At 49.6% G+C, this 22,030-nt stretch overlaps 8 protein-coding genes across 8 annotated transcripts; 4 read left to right on the top strand and 4 right to left on the bottom strand.

Annotated features, from left to right (window-relative positions):
* Positions 1–312: 312 nt before the first annotated feature.
* Positions 313–872, top strand: N7443_000780 (uncharacterized protein; the record flags this gene model as incomplete). The annotated part of the gene is made up of 2 exons (XM_056880836.1): positions 313–417; positions 498–872. The coding sequence occupies 2 exons, from the start codon at positions 313–315 to the stop codon at positions 870–872; spliced, it is 480 nt and encodes a 159-aa protein (XP_056746074.1).
* A 3,356-nt stretch (positions 873–4,228) lies between these two features.
* Positions 4,229–5,743, bottom strand: N7443_000779 (Zn(II)2Cys6 transcription factor domain-containing protein; the record flags this gene model as incomplete). The annotated part of the gene is made up of 4 exons (XM_056880835.1): positions 4,229–4,789; positions 5,048–5,157; positions 5,260–5,616; positions 5,680–5,743. The coding sequence occupies 4 exons, from the start codon at positions 5,741–5,743 to the stop codon at positions 4,229–4,231; spliced, it is 1,092 nt and encodes a 363-aa protein (XP_056746073.1).
* A 194-nt stretch (positions 5,744–5,937) lies between these two features.
* On the top strand, positions 5,938–6,201 carry N7443_000778 (uncharacterized protein; the record flags this gene model as incomplete). The annotated part of the gene is made up of 1 exon (XM_056880834.1): positions 5,938–6,201. One exon carries the CDS (start codon positions 5,938–5,940, stop codon positions 6,199–6,201), a length of 264 nt encoding a protein of 87 aa, XP_056746072.1.
* A 516-nt stretch (positions 6,202–6,717) lies between these two features.
* N7443_000777 (uncharacterized protein) lies at positions 6,718–7,993 on the bottom strand (the record flags this gene model as incomplete). The annotated part of the gene is made up of 5 exons (XM_056880833.1): positions 6,718–7,322; positions 7,381–7,440; positions 7,492–7,603; positions 7,666–7,917; positions 7,973–7,993. The coding sequence occupies 5 exons, from the start codon at positions 7,991–7,993 to the stop codon at positions 6,718–6,720; spliced, it is 1,050 nt and encodes a 349-aa protein (XP_056746071.1).
* Positions 7,994–9,252: 1,259 nt separating this feature from the next.
* On the bottom strand, positions 9,253–11,073 carry N7443_000776 (C2H2 zinc finger protein; the record flags this gene model as incomplete). The annotated part of the gene is made up of 1 exon (XM_056880832.1): positions 9,253–11,073. The coding sequence occupies one exon, from the start codon at positions 11,071–11,073 to the stop codon at positions 9,253–9,255; it is 1,821 nt and encodes a 606-aa protein (XP_056746070.1).
* Positions 11,074–14,875: 3,802 nt separating this feature from the next.
* On the top strand, positions 14,876–16,490 carry N7443_000775 (uncharacterized protein; the record flags this gene model as incomplete). The annotated part of the gene is made up of 3 exons (XM_056880831.1): positions 14,876–15,343; positions 15,396–15,863; positions 15,915–16,490. 3 exons carry the CDS (start codon positions 14,876–14,878, stop codon positions 16,488–16,490), a joined length of 1,512 nt encoding a protein of 503 aa, XP_056746069.1.
* A 575-nt stretch (positions 16,491–17,065) lies between these two features.
* N7443_000774 (arrestin family protein) lies at positions 17,066–18,541 on the top strand (the record flags this gene model as incomplete). The annotated part of the gene is made up of 5 exons (XM_056880830.1): positions 17,066–17,100; positions 17,168–17,308; positions 17,375–17,684; positions 17,746–18,183; positions 18,272–18,541. 5 exons carry the CDS (start codon positions 17,066–17,068, stop codon positions 18,539–18,541), a joined length of 1,194 nt encoding a protein of 397 aa, XP_056746068.1.
* A 351-nt stretch (positions 18,542–18,892) lies between these two features.
* On the bottom strand, positions 18,893–21,588 carry N7443_000773 (condensin subunit BRN1; the record flags this gene model as incomplete). Its single annotated transcript, XM_056880829.1, has 3 exons — positions 18,893–20,830; positions 20,890–21,451; positions 21,512–21,588. 3 exons carry the CDS (start codon positions 21,586–21,588, stop codon positions 18,893–18,895), a joined length of 2,577 nt encoding a protein of 858 aa, XP_056746067.1.
* Between the last annotated feature and the right edge of the window lie 442 nt (positions 21,589–22,030).

Below are 22,030 nucleotides of genomic sequence, written 5' to 3'. Positions count from 1 at the left end.
CCCACTCATGCTTCGCTTCTCGAAAGGGGAAAGAAGGTGGAATTCATTCTCCTTGATCTGCAGGGGGAATGGTACAGGGGAAATGATCTGCACGAGCCAACATCAGAATAATAGTTCTGTGTATATAATTATTCTACATTCTGCATAAACCAAGAGAGACAGATCTACATCCTACCTTATACCGCTAAAGGGCACATTTTCGCTTCCTCCAACCCCTTAAGAGAAACGAAATTTGGTCACGACGATTAGTTATTAGACTTCTATCTCTACGTTTATACTTCAAAATACCATCATTTGTGTTGAGTATTCATCATGAAGCTCCTCGCTTCCCTCGTTACCGCTGTTGCTTTGAACGCTTCCGTTCTCGCTGCTTCTGCCACCGACTCTGCTGCCTTCACCCTTGAAGAGCGCGCTCCTGTAAGTTTTGCTCAAACCCCTCTTATACCTTTTGCTAGCGTCTCTTGCGAACACTGACATAATAGATTGTCTTCTGCAAGCCCAAGCTCAACAGCACGCACGACAAGCTCTTCAAAGTCGATGTTGCCGTAGCCAAAACCCAAGCTAAGAAAGCCGGTCTCACCACTGGTAAGAGCGGGGAACCTCACCGATACTATAACGGTGACCATATCCACTTTGGCGTCCACAACTGTGACAAGCGGGATGCCATTCTCTGGGAATATCCTATTTACTGGGTTGACAAGAGGGCCGAGTGGGAAAAGGACGTCAAGACGACTTACCAGAAGGGCGGTCCTACCCCTATTCGGGCGGTATATGCCAATAGCAACGGTGGCATTGAGTACTGCGGTGTCATGACATATACCATTGTTAATGATAAGAACCAGGGCTCAGGCTTCTTCACGAAATGCTCTTAAGTTTGTCGTATAGGCGAACACAAAGCTAGACTTAGACAGAGTCCAACAATCCCCACATTTCGGCCAACCTGGATAAGAAAGTTAATAAGATATGATACCGTTGGGCGTGCTACGCAAAGTTCATTTTGCCCCCGAAGACGGATATCGATATATTTTAAGACAGTTTAAAGCGTACTGTATAAAGCTCTAGAGTGTTGGATCTTACACGGGCTTCTCTCCGAAATAAACTGCGTAGAAACCCATTGTTGTCTGTTCATGTCGAAATTTGTGAGGTGAATATAGGAGCAGTGGTGAAGAGACGCAAGATTCATTCCGCGGAAAAATAGCCCATTAATCTCGAAGTTTGGCTGCTAGGACTAGCACGCGGCTTTGATCTCTTAGGTATCCTAATAGGTCGTGTTAGAGCGGGTAAAAAAATAAACATAAAAAACGAAAGGTGGATAAAGCAGCTGCCAGGAATCACTCCAATTCACCTTGACCTTGGCTCGTGTGAAAATAAATTTTGCACACTCCGTTTTGATTTACGAGTTCTGGCTACCCTAAAATAGATAACGTTAATTCGAGTCAAAGTGCAATGTATCTTATTGGTGCTATTGATTCGCTTTTTACGGCGCAATTTGGAGTCCCACCCGAGGCTGCATTAGTTTACAACACTGCCATTGATTAGCTCTGCTGGTGCGGAGACACGGCTACTAGTGAGGTCGCCTTTATCGTCGCACTTTGGAGGCAGCCCTGACTCCTCCGCATCCAGTCCCTTCACTGCAAACATTAAATCAAACTATTTGGCGTCTTTATGCCTATGTTTGATCCCATGCTCTTTGAATAGGTAATTCACCATGGATCCTATTTGCCGATTGACCTTATAAAGAAGCTGGGTCAGCCGGACTATTTCCTCAAACTCACTTCTAGACTGGCTGAGCGATTCCCGTATAGCGACTAGCTGAGTGATTCCCGTATGGCGACTAGCTGCTGTTCGTGTCTCGCTTGGCGGCGTCCCGATTGGAGGGTGCGTGTATTGAGTGCGCCAATAATCCAAAGGACTTCCTGAGTACTGGTCAGTGGCTGGTTAGTGGTATCCCGGTGAAGGGCGAAAAGCTTACCGAAGAATCTATGTCTGCATATAGGATCTATCTGGGGTATATGTAGAGAGAACAGGGGCCTTGAAACAATAGAAGTACGCTTTAGGACGTCAACGGCCATACTTATAAGAAGTTAGCTGTGTATCGGCTCGCCTATTCTACAAAGATCTCGAGTGGTCGTCATTCGTAGACCATGTGCTGCGCGATATATTCATGATGGCATTTGGCGAAAGCGTATATCTGCGAATCTCGGAGTGCTATGTGTAACTCGATAAACACAAATAGTGTGGTCAATATGGCAAACTACCAGCCCTCAGTATAAACATGCAATATTGATCACGACCTCATGAGAATGAAGGATATTTCAGTTAGAAGGGCAGCACGTTGAAATTGGCACCGTTCTTTTGGTCGCCACAAATACATAGTCAGTAATTCATTGAGACTCATTCTAGTATTTCATTACGGCAGTATAAATAGAGTATTCGCAGCACGTTGCAAACATGGTGGCAGCATTAATATGCTTATGATGCACACTGCTCACGGGAGCAGGCGGTGAAGTTGAGGTTATAGGTATCAGCTGTATTGCTATTTTATCCAAATTACACATTAAGCTGTCATGTGATACTCACTTACAGTATAATTCGAAAATATGAATCACGCTAGAGCAAATATAGATTAGTGTATTTCCAAATAGGGCTCGAGAAAGAACCTCTGTGTGCAAGTGGTGAAACTGATTTCGATCCATGCTGTACAAGGTCGCAATACACGCACAAGGTACAATGTAGCCAAAACCCTAGGAGTCAACAGCATACAAATCTGTTGTGACAACCCAGCAACTAGGAGAATCGTTTTTTATTACGAAGAAAAATATGAGAATAAATAGAGACATAAAAATGTTCGCGAAGCAAAAATGTAATTGTAACGTCAGCTACATGATTCGAACATGTGCGGGCGAACCCAATGCATTGCCGGACTGTGATCAGTCCAGTAGATAATTCTAGTGCATCGCCTTAACCACTCGGCCAAACTGACTTATTGATATATACTCCTCCCTTTGTGCCATAATGACTCTGACTCACAGTTGTTGGGATCTCGAGAATTGAATATTTGAATTTTATCCCATGAAATCGATGTCAATTCTAGCTGCTTCTTGCGACCGACTAATTTTCGAACTAGAGTGGTTTTAGTGGCTATCTAGGCAACTCTTATGACCAGGATGCCTGCTAGTGAACGTTTAAATAGTTGTTTGGATTCCAAACTCTTTAAGATATATTTAGGGGATTGATACTAACACCGCCCCTCTTACTGCTCGCACCGCCCCCTGCCTTATTTTTTAGGTATCAGGCCTAAATAGGTTTAGTCTCTTATAAATCATCCACCGCTTTCTTCACCGCCTTATCCACCAACCTTCTTCAATAACTATTAGTCTCTTTCCCTTATTTATTCTTCACCACTCTTCGTTTAATATGGCTTCTCTGCCTATCAATCTTATCTTCGCTGAATCGGAAGGGCGCGTCTGTGGCCGTGGACGAGGGGATGGAAGACAGATTATAATAGGTCGTGGCCATGGAGGTCAAGGAGACGCGATCGGAGGTCGTGGAGGTCGTGGAGACGCGGTCGGGGGTGGGAGGGTGCTCCGGAGCTATCAACAAAGTCAGATAGGTGCTGAGTAATCAGATCAGAGGCATATCATTGGCTGCCGAGGGTAATACACGCAGGGAATGGAGAGAGAGCGATAAATGCGGTCAAAAAATCTCCAGTTTTACTATGTAAACCAGAATTAAAATTTCTGTAGGTAAAAGACACCTCAAAATTTAGGCTACTTTAGTCTGGCAGAAAGTAAATCGCCTGAAAAATAAGGCAGGGGGCGGTGCGAGCAGTAAGAGGGGCGGTGTTAGTATCAATCCCCTATATTTATTGCCACGGGTAGTTAGCTACAGGAGACCACCATACCATGGACCCTATCTCTCTCAGGTTTTTACATGTACGCTCCAATATTCGAACATTGACTGTTTAGATCATTCAAATCCAGTGCTCGATAATTTGACCATTATGGATTCCCTATGAAGTAGGCATACAGAAAGGAGGGTAAACAGCGACCAAGCTCATGTTGCTCTGGTTTCTTGATTATATCGACCTGGGCTTCTTTCATTTATCAGTAATGAGTTATTATACCGAAAGAAGCCAAAAATTCAAGGAGTCAACAATTTAAGAGCCGGAGCCTCGTAGTCAGTGGCATTAACTATGCTCCGTCAGTCGAGATCCAGCACAAGCATTTCAAGGGAAAAGGGAGGTAATACCGATTGATATCATAAGAAAACCAAACTCATCAGTCTCTTCGAACCACCTTTCCGCTCTCGTATTCATAACCACACCTGGCCGAATGCTACCAAGCTCGCCTTGCAAATACCCCTGACAATCCCATCTCGCCAACCATTGAATGTAACTCTTATTCCACTCCTGCTCCGTCTGCATCTGCCAAAGTTTTTTGGCTGCAGGCGCAGGCATAAATCCCAGATCTCTGCAGTCAAAGCAGGGGACTCGGTGAAGAACAGAATACGCCCAGTGTAGAAGGTATAATGCAAGGACCGCCCGGCGTTTGGAAGTAACGTGCACCCATGCTTCCCAGGTTGGTCTTGTTTGCTCCCTCTCCTCCTGGAGAAAGAGCCCAGTGCGAACGACATGCCAAACGAGCTGCTCCATTTTTCGGAAGATCTTGTTATGGTCAGCTCGTGGGCTGTCGGAGTTGGTTGATGGGGTGATGAGGATAATCGCATATATGACTACAGCCTGTAAGACTGCCACGAGTTCCGCGTCGTCAAGTTGCTTAGACTGATTCTGTATTGGGATGTTAGTGGAAATAAGAGGTAACAGTAGCTATCGACAGACTTGATCCACGATGCTTTCGAGCTCGCTTAAAATCGTTCTTCGGACTATTTCTTCTGCCCCGTCACGTTTTCCGTGCCACATCTTAGTGAGTGTTATACAATTCGCCAAGGCAGATGGTAACTGCTTGTCCTTTGTTATTTGAGTTGGATGAAATAGAGGCGGCACTTGGAATTCATCAGCTAGCATTCTCGGCCATGTCCGAAGTACCCTAAAGAGAAGCTCCATGCTGTGGGTAGCTAGAGCGAGAGACACTTTGTCTCCGTATGGCTCAGGATCGGCGAAGGGATATGACAGAGCTTGAATGAATTCTGGCGTGTCTATGTCACTCTCAGTTACGTCTGATTTATTATTTTCTGGGTTAATTGCCAGTCGAGAAGAGAAAAGAACTTGATTCAATGCTTGCGTCACATCCCACGTACCTGGGGTGGAGAATAAGCAGTCGAAAAGATTAGCATCGAACGTTGCTTGTGGCTCGTGTTGTTGTTGTTGTTGTTGTTGTTGTTGTTGTTGTTGTAACCTCATAATTTCCTCAGCAGGATGATCTAGCTGAATGACATCTCCAGGAATGGTTTCACTGATTTCTGTGGCAGGAGAATCGGGTGATGCCGCACCGGCATAGGTGCAAGATATACTGCGCATATGGCACCGCGAGCAACGGGGACGATTTAAATTGCATCTTGTCTTATCTGAGACACATTGAACGCAGGATTTGCGCCGCCTGGGTTGCTGCCGAGACTGGTTGCAATTGTTCCTCATATGGCGGACAAGGGACGATCCTGTCATGCTGTCAGTGTACATCTCATACAATGTTTGTTCTGGATGGCTTTTTGGAAACTTACGGTGACCGAACCGAGTAAAACAAAATGAGCACTCAGCTTTCTTCTGGGCAAAATCGCCCTCCATGGTGACCCTTGCTGGTAGTTTCAGGGAACATTAGTGAGGTGGCTAGAGGGGCAACTCGGAACTCCGAGTTGCTGATCGAAGAAAGTGGGTCCTTTGCTATAGTCATGAACCCCGGACTGTATCTGGATGTATAAAGGGTCGCTGCTCTGTCACCCAAAGGGAATACATGCAATACATCAGTTATAATTTCCAAAATGACTATCAACCATGTCTTTATGTGGGCCTCCGCGGCTAGATCGGAAAGCTTACAGGCTTTCTATCGTGCTGTCCTGCGACCGATCGGCTATACTGAGATGATCCGCGCGAACGACGGCAATCTTGTGGGATATGGCAGCGATTATCCATACTTCTGGCTGCAAACATTGTCCGCAGACAAGAATCCCCTACCTACCCACATTGCTTTTGATGCTCCCAGTGAATATTCTTCGATCCAAATGTGGTGGCGAACGAAGCTCTGACATGTCGACCAGGTAACGAGGCTGTAGTCGAATTTCATCGCCTGGCATTGTAAGTCTGCATTTCAGCGCGTTTTCCCCCGTATAATTTCTTAATATGTGCCGCTAATGTTGCTTAAGGCAACACGGAGGACGAGACAACGGAGGACCCGGAATAAGGGAGGAAATGAGCCGCCAGCCGTACTTTTCGGCCTTTGTAGTCGACGCGGATGGAAATAACATCGAGGCTGTTTGTGTAAAGAAATAATTGCTGAAGAGTGTTATCTGTGTGGGGAAACATGTTTTATTTGTCCAGAGGTCGTGATGGTAACAAATTGTACTACGAGAATCCAGCTCATGGACCCGGCGCTGGACCCGGCGCCTGCTCTGAAGTGCAAGAAGCGACGCTCGCAGACTTTCTTGTAGCGGGCAGGGAATATTTCAAAACAAGTAGAGAATATAATTAAAATTTAGCTTTCTTCTATATTGGAGTTTTTTAGCTGCGTACTATACTTGCGCGAGTGCTTAAAGCAATTGACATTACTCCCTTTGTCGAAGCTGCAGGTACTGTGCCAGAAGCTGTCTCAGCGTCTCCTCAAACCCAGTAAACCGCCATCCAAAAACCTCCTCGGTCTTCTTAGTATCAAGGCTCCATTTAACCGTTGTCAAAGACCCCTTCATCGGTAGCACTTGACTCTTAACCTCACCTGCAAAGTAATTTTGAGCAACATATGCTGCATCCCTATTCCAAACAACACCTTCAGGAGCATCCGAAGACAGTATATACTCAGTATTCCCCGGAACCCGGTTAGAGTCTATAGCATCGATATGGGCACGCGCCACATCTGCAACATGCACGGGAATTCCAACGTAGGGGAACGATGAATTGAGTGACGATGTAAGCACCGGCGCAAGGACTGCAGCGCGAGTTTCTTTTAGAAGTGCGCTGGTATTCGCAGTAGGGTCATTAGTAAGGCGATTGTCTGGTCCAATGACTACCCCAGGCAGAAGGTTGATAAAATTGAACTGTGGCCGTCTCTCGGCAATGAAGGTCCTTGTCGCAGCTCTTGCGAGTGCCTTAGAGGCCCAGTAGGCTTGCATTGCCCCGGTGAATGGGCCGGCGACGTCGGTGTTGATTTCATCCACTGTAAAGAAGCTTTATAAGTTTTGGCATTCAGTCAAGCCGTGGTCTTGTAAATTTACCGGTGTATAGCTTTTCACTGTCTGGATTCATGTTCCATTCAAAGGGAATAAGGGTGACGCCTGATCCACTGGTTAGTCAAAATCCTAGACGGCCAGGCGAAGAGAGCATACAAGAGGATGTCAGTACGACCCGTCGAACAGTCGGTACACGAGCAGCTGCATCCAAGACAGATGTGACCATAGAAACAGACGGATTGATGATGTCGTTTTCGTAGTTATCGGTCTGCGCAGACATTTTGTCAATACATGAATCATTAACCTTCATACGAGCCGAGAACTCGATACCTCGACTGCCAAAGGTGATGCCAAATGAAGTATGACACTGATGCCGTCGAGAACATTGAAGATAGCATCTTTCTCAAGGAAATCTGGAACAATAGCAAATTCAAGTTGGCTGTCAATCTCGCCGATGGTAGTGATTTTGCTTTTCAAATCTGATATGTTTCTTTCGCTTCGGACGACAGCACGAACATAATGCTTGTTTTCCAGGGCAAGGACCAAGGTCTGGAACCCAATGTAGCCAGTTACCCCTGTGATCTGATCTTGATTTAGCAGCATTCCTCTAGGTTGTGTGCAGGGGGCACGGCCTTACCAAAAGGCGTTCCGTACTCATTTTTTATGTTTTATTTTTCCTGAGTTAACAAGCTCTAGTTGGAATTGCAAGCTATTTGTATTCTCACATTCCGCGTGAGGCTAAATGAAAATCCACTTAGTTGCGCTCACCGGAACTCGGAGTTCCATGTTGCTTGGCATCGATCGTGATCCAGAAACTTGGCTGCTTGAAGGCCCCACACAGAGATCTTCAATAGTCAAGACAATGATGAGAAGATCATTAGTGGTAAAGAACGTGATGTTGGTAATTATGAAGGGAAAAAAGGGCTAGATCTTCAATTCCATACTCTATTCATGTTAATCACCACCGCGTCAAGTAAAAGGTCAACAGACTACACCCCCAAGTAAGGCGTGACAAACAGACTAGAACCACAAATCTTCTCCATCTTTCTGTATTTCATTCTTTCATTCAACAAGCAAATGGCCCCAATACGAGTCATATAGTACCTGAGCTTCGAGTGGTACTTACCCTAAAGGTTCGGCACGCTATGATTGGGTGGAGATCTAGAGTTGATCGTCTCCATCGGATGATTTTTCCACGGTGTAGTCAAGCTTACATTGGTTGAAACAGGGTATCCTCCTAGCGGTTGGAGATTTCAGAACGGATTTACATGTACCGTCAGCACTCGAGGTATCAATGGAAGTATTTATTTATTTACTGATTCCACCTAGACATGGTTCCAAAATAGCTTGATCAAGCAAAGGGTATATATTATCACAACCTAATTGAATAACCCAACTCAAGAAAAGATAGAACTCCCATCGTCGTTCCATGCATCATATGAATGCTCTTCGAAACCATAGAAAATAAGAAGAATAAGAAGGAAATGGATCTGGTGCCAACTGCCGAAGGTGAGAAGAAACAGATATAGAAAAAGCCCCAAATTGAGCCTTTTCCAATTTTGGGACGCCAAAACCCCGTCGAGACAGGAAAGAAAGGCCCTGATGTCCAAGGCGAAAGAAATAGTAGAGAGAGATAGGGAGAAATGGCAGGAGTCTGGCTATACCAAGGTCTGTCAATATAGAAGACCCCGAAGAGGCGAAACCCAGACACGAGAAAATGAGAAAGAAAAATAGTGCAAGAAGATAATTAGCCACCAACGCCGGCGGTTGTCGGGACGGTGATCATGAGGGACATAAAAGTTCGACCCTGGGGGTCGAAACGTATCAACAGAAGGAGAGAAGCGTAATGAATGAGTAATGTCCGCATCGGGCAAAACTAGCCATATAGTACATGCCAAATGAACAGGACTGAGTGAATTACCGCGGTCCCGAGATTTGGTTCACTTCGACGGCTGATGGTGCCGTCGTTGAACTTGTCGATGCAATGTGTGCACGTAGCGCCGCGACTTCGGTCCGTAGACCCGCTATTTCTTCGTGCATGGATCGGACGTATGCCCAGAGCTTGTCGATCTGGTTGGCTTCGCCTGCAGGTAATTCAGGTCCATCCGGTCCTAGCTTCGGAGCGGGAAGACTGTGGGTACTCGAGTGACTGTGTGACGCGGAATGTTTGGCGGCAGCCTGGAGACCGAAGCGGGCATCGGGTGAGCTAATGACAGGGGGCGGGAGCTGAGGCGCTCCAGGCTGCGGCGGTGGCAGACCCAGACCCGGTGGAGCGTGGCTTGAGCCCGATCCTGTTCGTACGAATGGTGGTGGGTGTGGCAATGAATGGCCCATGCTTGGGGAGTGTGCGCGGTGGGGTTGCACCATTTCGTGATGAGACAGCGCATTGGGGGATAATGGCTTCGGACTGTCACTGACGTTGGTGGGGGTAAACATCGATGAGCCAGAGGGGTGTCCTGCTGGCGGGAAAGTCAGGTTGCCTGGATGCGACGCGGTTGTTGTGGACGACCCGGAACCAGCATGGGTGCCTGGAGGTGGGAAGAGACTCCGGCCGGCAGCAATCGGCGGGTAGGTGCTAGGTTGGCGATGGGATTGAAGGGAATCAGAGCGAGGCAGATGGTCGGTCTCGTGCTTGCGGATGCTCGGTATGAGGCGTCGCTCGTCTTCCTCGTCCATGCGCTCCGGCTCTGCATACACGAGCCCATCCATGGCGTCGTCAGGATGGTGACCGTCCCCGTACTCATCGTCGGCTGCGAAGCTTCCCATACTAGCCCGACGGCCAGCGCATCCACCTTGTCCCTTATTGTGTCGCGCGAGCGCATCGCCGCGAGCAAATCGTCGTCCGCATTTGGGGCAGATATGTGGTCGTTCGCCGGTGTGGAGCTTAGTGTGTCGTTTCAAGTCGTGAAGGCGGCGGAAACGAGACTGGCAGGTTTGGCAGACAAAAGGCTTCTCTTGACTGTGAGTAAGTAGATGGCTCTTAAGATTGTGTTGCCGGGTAAATTCGGTCGCGCAATAGGGACAGCGATGCTTTTTCGCGGATGGAGATCGTGGGCTGCCTCTATTGTAGCCGGCGTTGGGTAAGCTGAGGCCGCGACGCGGATCATTGATGCCTCCGGTGGGCATGGGGTAGGAAAAGGCCTTGTTGTTATCATGATCGATCTCCGAGTCTGCCCGCAGCCTAGGTCGATCTCCATCTTGAGACGCGGACTCTTCGATAGGGCCTGGACTAGCGACGGTCGAGGAGTGAATCAGTGAGTTCTGGTTGTGGTCGGCCGAACCGTAAGGGTCGGATGATGTGTCATTGTGGTGGGAGTCGACTTGAATCTGTTCCGGGGACGCATGGACCGACGGTTCATGGAGGGAAGGGCCCGGCGACTTCTCGCTGGCGCCCAATGCCTCACGGGCAACGCGTGAGCTGTTACTTTCGGCTTCCCTGTCCTGTTCCGTCGGCCGATCCGCTGGTGCCGAAGTTGGGCTCGTCATTGGAGGCGGATGGGATCGCGAAACGTGTAGACCGGCACTGGCGATGGAGCTGAGATTGGATTCGGGCTTGGCGTGGGATTGTGCTTTAAGGAACGAAAGAGGTTCGGAACTGGCGATGGAGTTGGAGACGATAGGGTTCGAGACGGCGACAGGCTCGTTATTCGAGTGCATCAATGCCGCCATGGAGGCAGAAGGTCTCGCGCCAGCCGCAACGGATGGACGAACCAGGGCGAAGGCTACTTGCGAGCTCATGTTAGAAATGCTGAATGCATGAAATGCAGAGAGATACGACAAACTTCAAAGACAGGTAGAGGTAGGTGTACGGAGGATGCAAGAGGGAGGGCGAAGTCCAGGGCGTGTGGGGCGTTCTTCTCACTCACCTGGAAACCAGTGTGGCGCAAGCTGACGAGGATGGTTTCAGCTTTCTTGCACTCCCGGAGATCCACTGCGGGCTTTCGAGGGGCTTAGGCCTCGCGTTAAAATAGCAATCGACAAGGGCGCCGATGAGATTGGTTAAATTAAGTGAAATGAAGGCGGGCCATCGGGCGAAGTTTGGAACCGTGGCGGGTGTGCAGGAACGATGGAACTTGAAGATGAACAAAGATGAGGTAGCCTGAGTGACCGGGCAGTCAGGCAGTCAAGGCAGCCGAGACAAAAGCAGGTAGCGGGTAGGTACAAGGAATACAGGGAAGACTGGATTCTGCAGACAAAAGGCAGGAAGAGGAAACCTAGAAAGATCGAAAGGTAAAAAAAAAGGGCACGGGGAATGTATTGAGGGTGTATGAGACGGGGCTTGACAGTGGCTAACGGCAGGTATCGAGTCGGTCACAGTCGAACGGTCGAGGCTCTTGGGAAATGAACCCTGACGGGTACTTATGTACTAGTACCTACATTCCGGTGCGTCACACGTAGCAAAATATGTACCTCTACCCTCCCAGCTACAACGAGGCTGTGTAGCCCGCTAACGCGTGTGGCTGGCCGTGGGTCCCTCACACGAGACGTCTCTGCGGCTGATACTGGCGCTCACCGTTTGGCCACTTTGGCCACTCCGGTCACTTTGGCCACTTTGGTCACTGCGTTATATAAGTTTCCCCTATCTTACCGGTTTCTTATGTGGGGGTGATGTCACTGAAACCTTGGATCCGGATGATCGACTTGAATCCACTGGTTCGTCTGGCTAAACTATGACTGTTAGGGTATGTGTTGGGGTATCGGGTATCGGGTATCCTAGTATCCTCAAGTATTTAAGTATCGGATTTCGTGGTATCCAGGTATCGAGGTATCAACACCAGGTCCTCTATAAACTACCCCGTGCGCTTTATCCCAAAGCCACCCAGCCCATCTGCACCGCCCTGTTTCATGTTGCACAAGATCGGCAAACACGAGCCCCGAGCTTGACCGCGAAGCCAGATCTGCCTCGGTGCAGGGCATCCAATTACATTACAACCAATTTGACCTTCCGCGGAGCTGGCCTGAGATGACCAGTCATATCCACTGCTCAACTGTCAATATGGCTTGTCAGTACAGGGCTCGCCGCGTCTGAGGCTCTTGACCAGCCTCCCCAATGAAGCCATGATGTGAGAGATTCTCCATACTGCGGGACTAGACTGCCTCGCTATAAATGGCTCCACCCCAGCTTTCACGTTGTGGAATGTTACTTAATTTGGAAACCAAGTTGTGATGAGAGGTTTGATAGAATCGCCCCGAGGGACTAACAAGCCCCCGAGTACATCAAAACTCGCCAGATTCCCATGCCGTTATTCATCATCTCCGACAGATGTAAAAGTATGGGCCCACCGTATCGCCTTTAGATTGCTCCTCTTCAACCCTAGCATTCGTGATATTCTGACGAAACCCATCGTAGTCTGCTGCGACCAACTGATCTACCCCCCAGGTTTGTACGCCACTAAAGAGTGGTTGCCATCTCAATTGGTATAAAGCACGCAAGTTAATGAATATCAGGGTATTTCCAAGGATTGTCCCATAATTTAGCAAATAAGATGCTGCTTTGATGGAGGTCCGTGAGCGAAAGTACAAACAGGCCTCAGCCAGAACTCCGATCGAAGACAGATTGAAAGACTGTTCTCAGAGCAGAGGGGGCATGTTAGTGGGCATCTCCTCATTTCCCAGGATTTCTATCTCCTCCGAGAGTGGTCTATTTGTCAGTTGCAAGCCGTGGTTGTCGATGGTGAGCGAGCCAATTCTAGGTAATGGAGGTCACGTATTGGAGAGCGTCTCTCTTTGTGTTTCATTAATGAATTCGATCAGCCCGTAGCCAACAGCAGACATAAGCTCCCGTTTCGATGATGGGCATACTTTGATGGAATAAGATCCCCTAGCCACCCGGGCAGGATAGAACTTGGCGACAGATGAAATGGATAGTGCGCGAAAAGAAGGGCATATGTCCAATTCGAGTAAACTAATAGGATTAGGAGATAGGGGTCCTCGACGCTGACATTGCTGCTAGTGCCATGCCATTTCACGGGATGAGAGAGTAAAGCCACAAAGCTTGGGTATTGGTATATCTGGACAATCTTCTTGGAGGCAGGCATAAAGTCCCTGCCTCGTAGCGAATCTTCTCGTTCGCGTTGCCACGGAGGACCTTGATGACCCAGCGTGACAGTAAAAAACGAAGAGAAAATCACTCCTGGCCGTCCACTATTATGTCAACCACAAAGCACATGATTCACTCTCTGGGAGTCTCGTCGGCATCACATCACATGACAGTGCGTAAATCACATGAGGTGATCAGAAGTGCAGATTTCTGTCGCTTCATGCATTCTACTCTTTTCGAGTGCATTGTCACATCAAGGAACAGTTCCAATACTCTACTGATAGACTTTTGACAACCAGGTGAATATTTCTTGATGCTAGACTGATCTGTTTAAGGAGTTCTGCCCTAGATAATGCATATTTTCGACATGACTCGGCACTCCAAAACGATAGGCCGGGCATCTGCATGAGATGTGTTGAGATACGTAGACTCACCCATGGACTCGAACACCTCGCCATCATACCATCCAGCCACCCAAGATAATTTGGATCGGAAGCGATTGGCTCAGTATTTCAGGAATGAGCGAGGCCTGTCAGCGTAGGCCATTCCAATCATTACCCGGAACACACCCTCAACACACCCTCGGTCGATTTATCTTCAGGGTCCATCTCAAGCCCAACGCCACGGCTTCAGGGCATCAAATAAGTCGGCTGGTGAAAATAGAATATGCGCACAGACACAACGTCCCATCATGTTGAATTGGGGAGCGGTGCTGATTGCCCCTGTGCGACGGAGTATACATGGTAGTGGTTGGCTAGTATTTTTGTCTCGTCCATCTTGTCAGGTTGTGCACCCTCACAACACTCATTCCCTCGAAAGGCCCCAAATTGAGCGGTTCTACAACAATCGTGGTTGGCCAGACGATCGGCGAGGTTAGCGCCGGCTGAGGTGATGGGCGTGCATCGTGAGGAGCAACAACCCTCATCTAGCGCATTTGACTGGCTACGGGTTCCACTGTGACAAGCTTGACTGATCACCTTGCTTCCAGTCACACTCGCCTATCACTGTGGCAATCCGCACTTTGACTCCTCGCCCAACTTCATCTAGCTTGGCTCCAATCCAATCATGCTCCCAGTGGCTCATGCGCGATATTCCCCCGGGCGCTTACTCTGGCCCGGCACGAGTGATGAGGAGGCATGGCCTGCATTTGCAACCCCCGCCTCTGAGGCCAGTGGGCGCTCACCGTTGATTGATATTCAAGCCTGCCCTGGCCTGATCTTTCCCTCCTCAAGTGTCTTCTCTTTTTGATCACCATCACTGCCTTGACTGGTTAATTGCGCATACCCGTGGACGCAGGCCTCGCACACGGTGTTTCAAGGTGATCCGATAAGTTTATAGAGCTCAGCTGTTGTCACACCCAGGTGGTTTGCCCTCCAGACTGACTCGCCGTCGAGCTCTTCCACTTCCCGGGAGCCTTTCTGAACCCGGATTTCTGTCAAGAGCCGGTTCTCTTGATCTAATTGCGTTGCTTTTGTATTGCGTCCGTTGTTCATCGCTTCGATGTCGATCTACGGTGACAGCCATAATAACTCTCCTCTGACCTACGAACCCGTCGTTCCCGCGGATCTTACTCGTGCCTCTTACCACAGCGCAATGGGCGCTCCACCTCAGCACACAACACAGGAGACCCGCAGCTCCTCCGAGAGCAGCGGTGCTTCGCTGAAGAGTCCCCGCACAGCTCGCTTCGCTGAGGCCACGACGATTCACTCGCCTATCGAGCAGTCTGCCCGATCTCCCTTTGCCGATCCTCCCAAGACACAGTCTGGCGGCGTCGGTGATGTGGGTTTCGGGTATGTCAACGACCCCGCACAAGCAGAGGACACGATGCCGCCGGCATCGCCTCTTCGAACTGGATTGAGGGTACCCAAATCAGCGGTTTCGTTGAATCCCCTCAGCCCAACCTTCCGTGAGGAGTATATGCTCGGGAAGCAGGAGCAGCACGCCGAAAAGGAAAACGCTCGTGATTTGGTACGTAATCGCTCTTGATCCATCTTAGTTAAATATACTAATTCTTTCCCAGAGGATCAAGCTTCGCGTTCGTATCGCGAAGATCTTCCTTCGTTTCGTCAACTTCGGCTGCAGTCTGATCGTGTTGTCTCTGCTGACAGTGACTCTGACCATCTTCAACGCGACCAAGACTATCCCGGCACGAAACAGTCTGCCTGCTTGGGCAGAGGGAACCAACCCATGGGCTCAGTATTTGCTTTTGGGCATGTCTTGCGTCTCCCTCTTTGCATGTCTCATTGTCTTTTGGGGATACTGGAAGGGCGGCCATCGACGGGCTGAAAAGACCGCCATCTACTATACCACTTTTTCAATCTGCTTCTTCTTCTTCAGTTTGATTATGTGGATTGTTGGCGCCGCCATCTACCAGCACTCCAAATCCTCTGGCAACAGCAAAGATATGTGGGGTTGGTCTTGCGCTCAGAATACACGTGAGGAGATCTACCATAGTGCGGTTGACTATGCTCTTTTGTGCCGTCTTCAGGTGAGTTAGCCTCTGCTTAGCCTCACATACTTTCAAAACTAACTCTCCCAGGACTGGGGCCTCGTCTGCGCCATTATTGAAGTCGTCATCGAAGTTCTTGCTATTCTGATATACGCCGTCGTTCTATACCGTCTCTGGACCAAGCGCCGTCTCATGAAGTCAATGGACCGCCGCGACAATGCACGCAACGATCTTTACCTGGCGCAATTGCACATCCAATCTGCCCCCAATACCCCAGGCTTCGCAGGGTTCTCATCCTACCCGCCCAAGTCACCCTTCTACGCCGCCCATGCGGTTGATCCATATTCGTCCGCCGAGAAGGGTGAGCTGAACACGACAACCCAGTACGCTTCTCCCCGCTCGCCAACCCGCCCTGTCCCGAGCTTCCAGCTCCAGGCCCCGCCCATCAAGGTCCAGCAGCCCACGCCGCAGATGGCCCAGGATGGATTCCATTCTCCGCCTATTCCTGCAGCTCCTTCGACATATTCCAAGTCTCCATCTCCGCCGCCAAGTGAGCCACAGCACATGGCTGCTGCGCCGGGCGAGACGGATTACGGCGCCGTGCCTATTCCGAACGCCTATGCCAGTCCTATGATGCCGGCTTTCCCATCTGCGGAGCACAAATAGATGTGCATGTGGATTTGTATGGCGTTGAAGAGGCGTTGGGCTTTTCAAGTCAAATGCCCATAAATCAAAAAAAAAAACCAGTTCAAAAAAAGAGAGGAAGGAAAATCAGAAAACCATGCGATGAGATGAAATCTTGGACATAGCTGGTACTTTGCACTTGAACGCTTAATTACCTGGGCACGGGCTTTGATGCAGGGCGTGTGGAGTTTTGGGAGAAGATACCTATTTGGAAGGCTTATTGAATTTACGTGTACTTGGCACCCCTCTTTTCTCTACCCTAGGCGAATATTGTAGCCAATAGACTGTCATGATGCTGGCACTATTCTCCTTTCTTTTAGTTCTCCGTCATCCGCTATGTTCGCGTGACGGTCGATGTTTTATCTCCTTGCTGAACTGGAATGGCGGAACCCTTCCTAATTGGGAAATCTAACCGCCCGCTATGTCGAGTCAATTGCGTAGTTAAGTAGCAGCAAAATCCAAGCATACGCAATGCAAGGGATATAGGATTTCAGGATTTCTTCAGTATACCTTAAAGTCTCCTGTGCGACTCTAGGCTCCTTATAGATATCGACAGGATGTTCTGCAAGAACAAGGCAAGCTATGAGCTTAGGTATGTCATTTTGACTGCATCCTTCCACCTCTCGGGGTTGTAACACTAAGACAAACTTTTTATATAGTCTCGAGAAGTCATGCTTCTTTATACCAAGAGCTCAGACTACTGAGTCCTCAACCTCGGTCTCGGGGCAGTTCTGCATCTCTCTGTGCCAAAATGTCTATATTAAGAGCATTAAGGTGCGCCTTCGGGGTATACTCACGATGTAAGACATATGATATTCCATCAACCTACTGTTCACGCAGGCTAACTCTAATTTTTCCATTCAAAGCCCCGGCGATGGCTTTCTAGTGACTGAACGCGCCCAACACCGCACGTTCGAACTAGAGCAACCGATCGCATCCTCAAGAGGCCGTCGCTCATTCTCCATGGCAGCCGGAAACTACAAGTTCCCTTTCAGCATCCCCTTACCAGCAGATATATCCGACTCATCATTCGGCCCGAACAAATACCACACATACCAAGTCGACGCCGTCATCAACCGCCCCTATCTCAAAGACATCGTGATCTCCCAACCACTCCAGATCTACAAATATAGCTCCGAGCTCGAGAACCCAGACTCAATCCCCTACGTCTCTCCGGTATCTCCAAGCACCCCTTCCCCGTATACAGTCCGCACTTAAGACCTAACACCCAATCCAGACAGAAGAGTCCCAAACAGAACACGCCCACGGTCTCAACCACCGCATAACCCTCCCATCAAACCAGATCCCCTTTGGCTCCGTCTTCCCAGTCAACATAGCCCTCTGGACAGGCTCAGAAAAACAAACAACCCTCTCCAAAATCACAATCGAGGTCATCGAGAAACATAACCTCAAAATCGATGCTACAGCAGCCCAGTCCGCGCGCTACAATATCCACACCATTCGCTCCGCGCGAAGCCACACGCTCGTATCGAAGAAGTTTGATTTCGAGGAATCCCCGAATACGGACTGGAGGGTTTGTAAGATGATTCGGTTGCCGCAGGCGCTGGATGAGGCTTCGCAGAGTATCAGTACCAAGACGATTAAGATTGAGCATATTCTTGCTGTCAGGGCTGAATTTAGGAGTGTGGATGGAAATGAACAGAGTGATGTTGAGGTATTTTTACTCCCCTCTTTCCTTGAGTTCTTGGGGGGGATTTTTTTTTTTTTTTTTTGGAAATGGATTGGAGCTAATTTGTGAGCAGATTACTGAAAGCGTTCCGTTTAATATTTATATGACGCCAAGTACGATTGGATCTGATGCGCTGGTGAGGGGGAAGGTGTTGCAGGATTGTAGTAATCCGCCTCCGGCGTATGGTGATCATGTTTCGTGTCCTAGGCTGTTGGAGGTGGATTTGGAGTCCGTACTAGGGAATCAGAGCCATGTTTTGAGAGCGTTGGAGAGTGGGACTTGTAGGGAGGTCTTTGCGGATGTTGAACCTCCTGTTTATGCTTCTTTGGGGGTTGTATCTTGACGAGGGATGATTTTGTTGTTGGCGTTGTATATGGGGGTCTGCTTCTTTTTTGGGTTTAGTGGGGGAGTACATGGGGCGCAAAGTTGAGCAAGAATGATTTGCTGAGATCAAGTCAAAATTTCCTCATCTACGTTGGAAAGTCCATTTCTCAAGGTTAATGCAAGATATCTGCATTATAATGAATCAAATTGAAAAGAATCCAAAGCGCCACTCTGCAAAAAAAAAAAAACCAGCCAACTCCGCGGATCTAGCAAATTCATGCCAAAAATAGGCTTCCCATTACTCATGACCAACACATGATCCGTGGTGCTCTACCCAGATAGTGGACTGTACATGTAAAAGAGAAACAACTTAGATATGTGCTTCCTCCAAGATGGCATTCCCGTCTCGGCTCACGAAGATCTCTTCCAGTGTGCTGGCGCCATTGGCGATCTTATCCATATCACTCTCCAGGATAAGGCCTTGTTCGTTGGCCAGATGGAGAAGACAAATGAATCCGAAGGATGTGCTAATGTCGCGTAATGTCTCGGCTGGGTAGACTGTCTTGAGCGAGTTCATAATTTGTGTGAATCGTAAACGGCTGTCATTCTTGGAGTCTGTCGGTTTCTCTGGGCTAGTGGCCTGCGGTGTAGGCGGCTCAGGAGCATCGGACTCGGTTTCAGGCTCAACCGAAGGCTCGGGTTGTGAGGCAGAGTCGAAGTCGGTGGCGGCAATCAACCGCTCACCCATACCCCTCCACATCTCCACCTTGAGGCGTCGCACGTCCACCTTCTTAGCCACACGGGCATAGTTGACATAGTCCGGTCGTGCACGGCGCCCACCTTGTGTGACCAATTGTGAGCCGTATCCACCAGCGCCGGGACGGCCAGGCGTGGCGCCGACCATATTAAGCAATGCAGAAAGACCGGTTGCTCCACCTTCACCTTGTGACGTGACTGGACGCCCATCGGCAGCAGGCGAGAGCATCTCCCGCGCATCAGCAAATGGCAGATTGTCGTCGTCATCATCCAGATCCATGCCGTTAGGGAAAGCAAGGCCATCATCATCAGCGAAGAAGTTGGCATCATAGGCACCAGGAGCACCGTCGTTCTCGGCGTTGTCCTCGACTTTGTGGTTTGCCCAAAATGCCTCGTCCATATCCCCATTTCCGGACGTTTGTTCTGGCCGACTGAGGGTTGTGCGTCGACCCAGTAGTTTCTTTGAGCCCAAGCGGGCCTTGGGCTTGAGGAACAAGCGCAACAAGTTGCGTGAGTTGAAGTGCTTGTCATCAGGCAGCAAGTTGCGACCCTTGGTCTTCCATTGGGTTTTAGGGAGGGAGATGGCGGAATTAGAGCTGGCCGGCATATAGATCAACTCAGCGACAGCAGAATCCAGTGGCGCCCCGAAATCGATCTCGAAGGGCTCCTTCTCTTTCTTCTGCTTGGGCGCAGCATTTGTGCTAGCAGCAGTGTGCTCCTTGATTCTCCGAATCTTCCAGTGTTCTGGGCCGGCCCAGTTCTTCTGAAGCGCATTGTCGAAGTAGCTGAGGATGTTCTCGTGGTCTTGTTTGCTTGGATTGTGGGACATGGAAATGGCATATGCGTCCTCGTCATGATCTTCGCCATCCTCGTTGTCACCATCGTCCATCCTGTGAACCTTGAGCATTGGCTCCAAGGCGGCCTCTCGAGCCCAGACCTCTCCACCATCACCGAAGCCGGCATCGCCACTTAAGTCAAAACCGGCCAAGTCATCATCGTCGTCGAAGCCAACCGCATTATCGTCATCAAGCATGATTCCCGATGGATCCTCCGGGAGGCCATCGGGGTTCTTGTCTTGCCGCCACTCCTCGGGGGCCTTGAGCAGAGGAAGATCCAGCGAGCCACTGGGGTCACCCAGACTGAAGTTCTTGAGGGATGGACAGACATCCTGTTCGTCAATGCGATCCAGGTCAGGGAAGAACTGAGCCGCAAGAGAAGCGATGTCGATATCTGAATCGTCCTCGAAGGTGTCACTAGCTCGCTGGACTGATTTGGCCTTCTCGCCTTGGGATTCAGGGTCTTCAGGGCCCTCAGTCTCCTCACGATCGCCATCGGTCTTGGCAGAATCATCCACAGCATCATCGCTACTGTCAAAGACGATCTTTCCAACTCCATCGATGGCAAGGTGATTAAGCAGCAGACCTTTGGCACCTCCTTCATCAAAATCGGCGGACGCCTTCTTGAACAGCGGATCAACAGCGAACTCCAGCTCGAACTTCTTCAATTGTAGAGAGTTGAAAGATGGGGCTAACGTTGCCTCGTGTGACCGTGTCTGTAACGGCTTTGTTAGCCGTGCGCTTTACCGGACCCTGTGATTCCGGAATTGCATACCTTCTTGCGCGACTTGCGCGCACCACCCTCCTCTCCATCCTCATCCTCATCTTCGTCGCCCTCCGCATCGGCTTCGCGCCCGCGCTTGTCGCGACTATCAGCCAAACCGCTCAACAGCTTTCCAGTCTCCGTAGCAACACTATCCACACGGCTGGTATAGATCTTCACACATCCATCCAGAGTGCAACTGGCCTTCTGGAAGTTGACACTGTCTCCCTCCCTCAAAAGGGACATATCGTGGAAGTAATCGATGAGCGCAAAGTTCCAGGAGTTGTTGGCGTTGATCTTGTTATCGGTAGCCATCTTCATCCACTCCTCAAAGTTGGCTAAAATGGGCACGCGCTTCATCGGCGTCACTGCGCGGCCATTGACATCGCTTTCACGGCCTCGATGACCGGAGCCTCGGGGTGTTGTTGTAGGGCTCTCGCTTCCGTCGCGGTATCGGCGGTTGGGCATGGGCGTCTTCACTGCGGCTTTGATCTGGTTCATCTGGAGGTCTTGGAGCGCCTGGCGGGCTTGGTTCCGCGCCGCCTTCTCGCCCATATCATCATTCAAGGGGATTCTAATGCGCGGTTAGTACCCCGTTGGACTCCGGTTTTGTATATAAGGGTGGTAAACGCACTTGATCGGCGAGTTCTTCTGCGGGGTAGATGTGCTGCCGCCGGAGCGGCGATGCACTTTGTTCGCTACGCGGGGCATGGTTGCGGTTTCCCCCAGCAGGGGATAACAGGATGGTAACGTAGGTGGTCGGTGGTGGTTGCAGGCGCAAGAGGGGCGGTCCAAACAAATGGGGAAGTCAACAAACATCCGGCGGTCAGAGAAGACCAGACGCGCAGAAAATCACATGTTTTAATTATTGCCTGGCAAATCAGGTGTCCAATGACGAGCAGGTTTCCACGTTTTTGCGAGAGTTAACCTCGAGAGATACTTGACAATTAAATCTGCCTCATGTAAAAGCCGGCTGTCCCTCACGTATCCTTACAAAATTCGATACATTCTTCCATGTCTTAGTTGTCACTGTACCTTATCAGCTGGGCAGCATCGGCATGCGCGTGGAGATTAGCGCATTGGCCCACTCGGCAGCCACGCCTGCGCTAGGCTGACATCACCGCACTCATCACTCACCCGCACCTGAGTGGAC

The sequence above is a fragment of the Penicillium atrosanguineum genome, assembly GCF_028827265.1.
Source record: "Penicillium atrosanguineum strain IBT 20685 chromosome Unknown utg000001l_segment0_segment0, whole genome shotgun sequence".
Classification (NCBI taxonomy): Eukaryota; Fungi; Ascomycota; class Eurotiomycetes; order Eurotiales; family Aspergillaceae; genus Penicillium; species Penicillium atrosanguineum.
The sequence above is the reverse complement of the archived record's forward strand: the minus strand, read 5'-3'. Positions and strand labels throughout refer to the sequence as shown.